General features: G+C 36.2%; 1 protein-coding gene across 1 annotated transcript; it reads left to right on the plus strand.

Annotated features, from left to right (window-relative positions):
* The first annotated feature begins 1,150 nt into the window (after positions 1-1,150).
* On the plus strand, positions 1,151-2,029 carry LOC108475071 (uncharacterized). The gene has a single exon (XM_017777074.1). The coding sequence runs from the start codon at positions 1,151-1,153 to the stop codon at positions 2,027-2,029; it is 879 nt and encodes a 292-aa protein (XP_017632563.1).
* The last annotated feature ends 519 nt before the right edge of the window (positions 2,030-2,548 follow it).

Here is a 2,548-nt window from a genome sequence, read left to right on the forward strand (position 1 = left end):
CTCATAAGAGCCATAATCAGGAAGTTCACAAAGAATTTTTAATCAAGAAGCTCACAAAGAGCCTTCAATCAGGAGCTCCAGATAGCCATATATCGGGAAGTTCAAGCGAGCCATATCAGGACGCTCACAATGAGCTATGTTTGTATGTGCAACATATGCAGGATCACAACCGATCATAAAACAGGACGCTCACAAAGAGCTGCGTACGTTTATGTCTGCAATATATGCAGGATCACAACCGATCATATAACAGGACGCTTACAAAGAGCTGTGGTAGTCCACAACACATGCAGGATCACTATCGATCAGGATGCTTGCAGGAACCATGTAACAGAAAGCTCGACAGGTCTTATAACAGAATGCTCGTAAGAGCTATGGTGTGTCCGTAACATATGCAGGACCACAACCAATCGAGAAATCCTGTATCCATCGAATTCCATTATTCAAACGGGATTTAATATTTATCAGGCTTTGTCGGATATAAGATTTATTTCATATTCATGACAACAATACAATCACATACACAATATTCAATTCAAGCATATAAATATACACAATTTAGCTACACGAACTTACCTCGACAAATGTTCGTGTACATAAAATCTACTAATCCGACATTTTCTCTTTTCCTCGTTCTAATTCATATTCGTTCTAACATTAATTCACATATTAGGTAAAATTACCATTTTGCCCCTAAACTTTTAATTAATGATGATGTCGTTTCTAAACTCGAAAAATGAAATTCATGCAATTTAATCCTTATTCCAAGCCTAGCCGATTTTTACATGTAAAATTTACAGCCCATGTATTTCATAAAATTCAGAATTTTTCCATGAATTTTACATGTTTTTAATTTAGTCCCTAAATCATAATTTCATCAAAATTCCCTTTACAAAAGTTATTTATTTATCAACAACCTTTCATTTTCTACCATAAAACTTAATAATTCATCTATGTCCATCCATGGAAAAAACCTAGTTCTTTGATAACTTTACAAATTAGTCCCCGAGATACCTAGATTAAGCTATTACGATCTCCCTGATTGGGGCGATAAGATTTGCAACATACCAATAGGGGACGAGGGCCAAGATGATAAAGTTATTTGGTTCCACAACCCTCATGGATACTTTACCTCAAAGTCTAGTTACTCATGGTTACTGCTGAAAGAAATGGGTATGGCCCGTACAGATTTTTTTGGAAAGCTCTATGGAAGCTTCATACATTACCGAAGATTCGTGTCTTTACTTGGCGTGCAGGGCATGAAATCCTCCCGACGAACGAAAAGATTGCATCTATTAGACAAGATTTTGACAAGGGATGCCCAAGGTGTGGAGCTAAAATCGAGACTCTACTACATGCGTTAAAAGACTACCCGACATCTCATGCGGTTCTCTCTTTAGGTGGATGGTCCAAAAACACTATTTTGAAGAAGTATGATCACTGTATTGACTGGTTGGAAGACATGATGAGGGTGCTTGACAAGAAAGCAATGGCTGATCTCATGGCGATTTTATGGAACTATTGGAACAATAGAAACAATTTCGTCTTCAGGGAAAAAGAAGAGGAGGCGAAGATAATTTGGGAAAGAGCTAGCACCTTGAATAATGAGTTTTGGATACGCAACTTTATAAATGAGCCTCTTCTTTCACAAAATAGCGCAGGCATGAAGTGGGAAAAACCTCCAAAGGGCTTCACAAAAATTAACTTTGATGCTATAGTGGGTGAAAATGGATTTGGGTATGGGGCAATTGCTAGAGATGATGAGGGCTTTGTTTTAGGAGGTGGTGGGGGCTTTATAGGGTCAAGGTTGTCGGTGGAAGAGACTGAGTGCGTGGCTTTGGAAGAAAGCATTAAAATTGCATGCAAATTGAAAATAAATGAGCGTGTAATCTTTAAGACGAATCACGTGGGACTGGTTAATAGGAGAAGGAATTTAGCTTCTGACGTCACCTTAATAGGCGCGCGTATTAAGACATGCATAACTGAGTTCAGCAACTTTAATTCAGCCAAATTAACTTGGACCAGATGAAATTGTAATACTGTAGCCCATTTGATTTGTAAAAGAATGTACAGTGAAGCCAAATGTGTTTTTTCGAAATGGATTATCCGTCAGAAATCCATAATGCTGTAATTTGCGATGTTACTTAATAAATTGAGTTGACCCTTATGGTTGTTTTATTTTAAAAAAAAAGCTATTACGATTTCAAAAACATAAAAATCATTAAAAACGGGACAAGAAAACATACCTAATTGATCAAAACAAGCTTGCTTGAGCTACTTTCTCTTAGCTAGGGTTTCCATGGAAATAATTTGGGAAAGATGATGAAAAAGATGATATTTTCATTATTTAATTAATTATCATATTTTATTTTTTTCACTTTCCAATTTCATCCTTTTCTTTATTTTATTTTCCATGGATGAATCATCATCCTTAACCACTAAGCATTTTTAAATGGTCTATTTGCCATATAAGGACCTCTACTTTAAAGTTCTGTAGCTATTTAATCCCTTTAGCTATTAGAACTCAACTTTTGCACTTTGTGCAATT

The sequence above is a fragment of the Gossypium arboreum genome, chromosome 5, assembly GCF_025698485.1.
Source record: "Gossypium arboreum isolate Shixiya-1 chromosome 5, ASM2569848v2, whole genome shotgun sequence".
In the NCBI taxonomy this organism is placed as follows: domain Eukaryota; kingdom Viridiplantae; phylum Streptophyta; class Magnoliopsida; order Malvales; family Malvaceae; genus Gossypium; species Gossypium arboreum.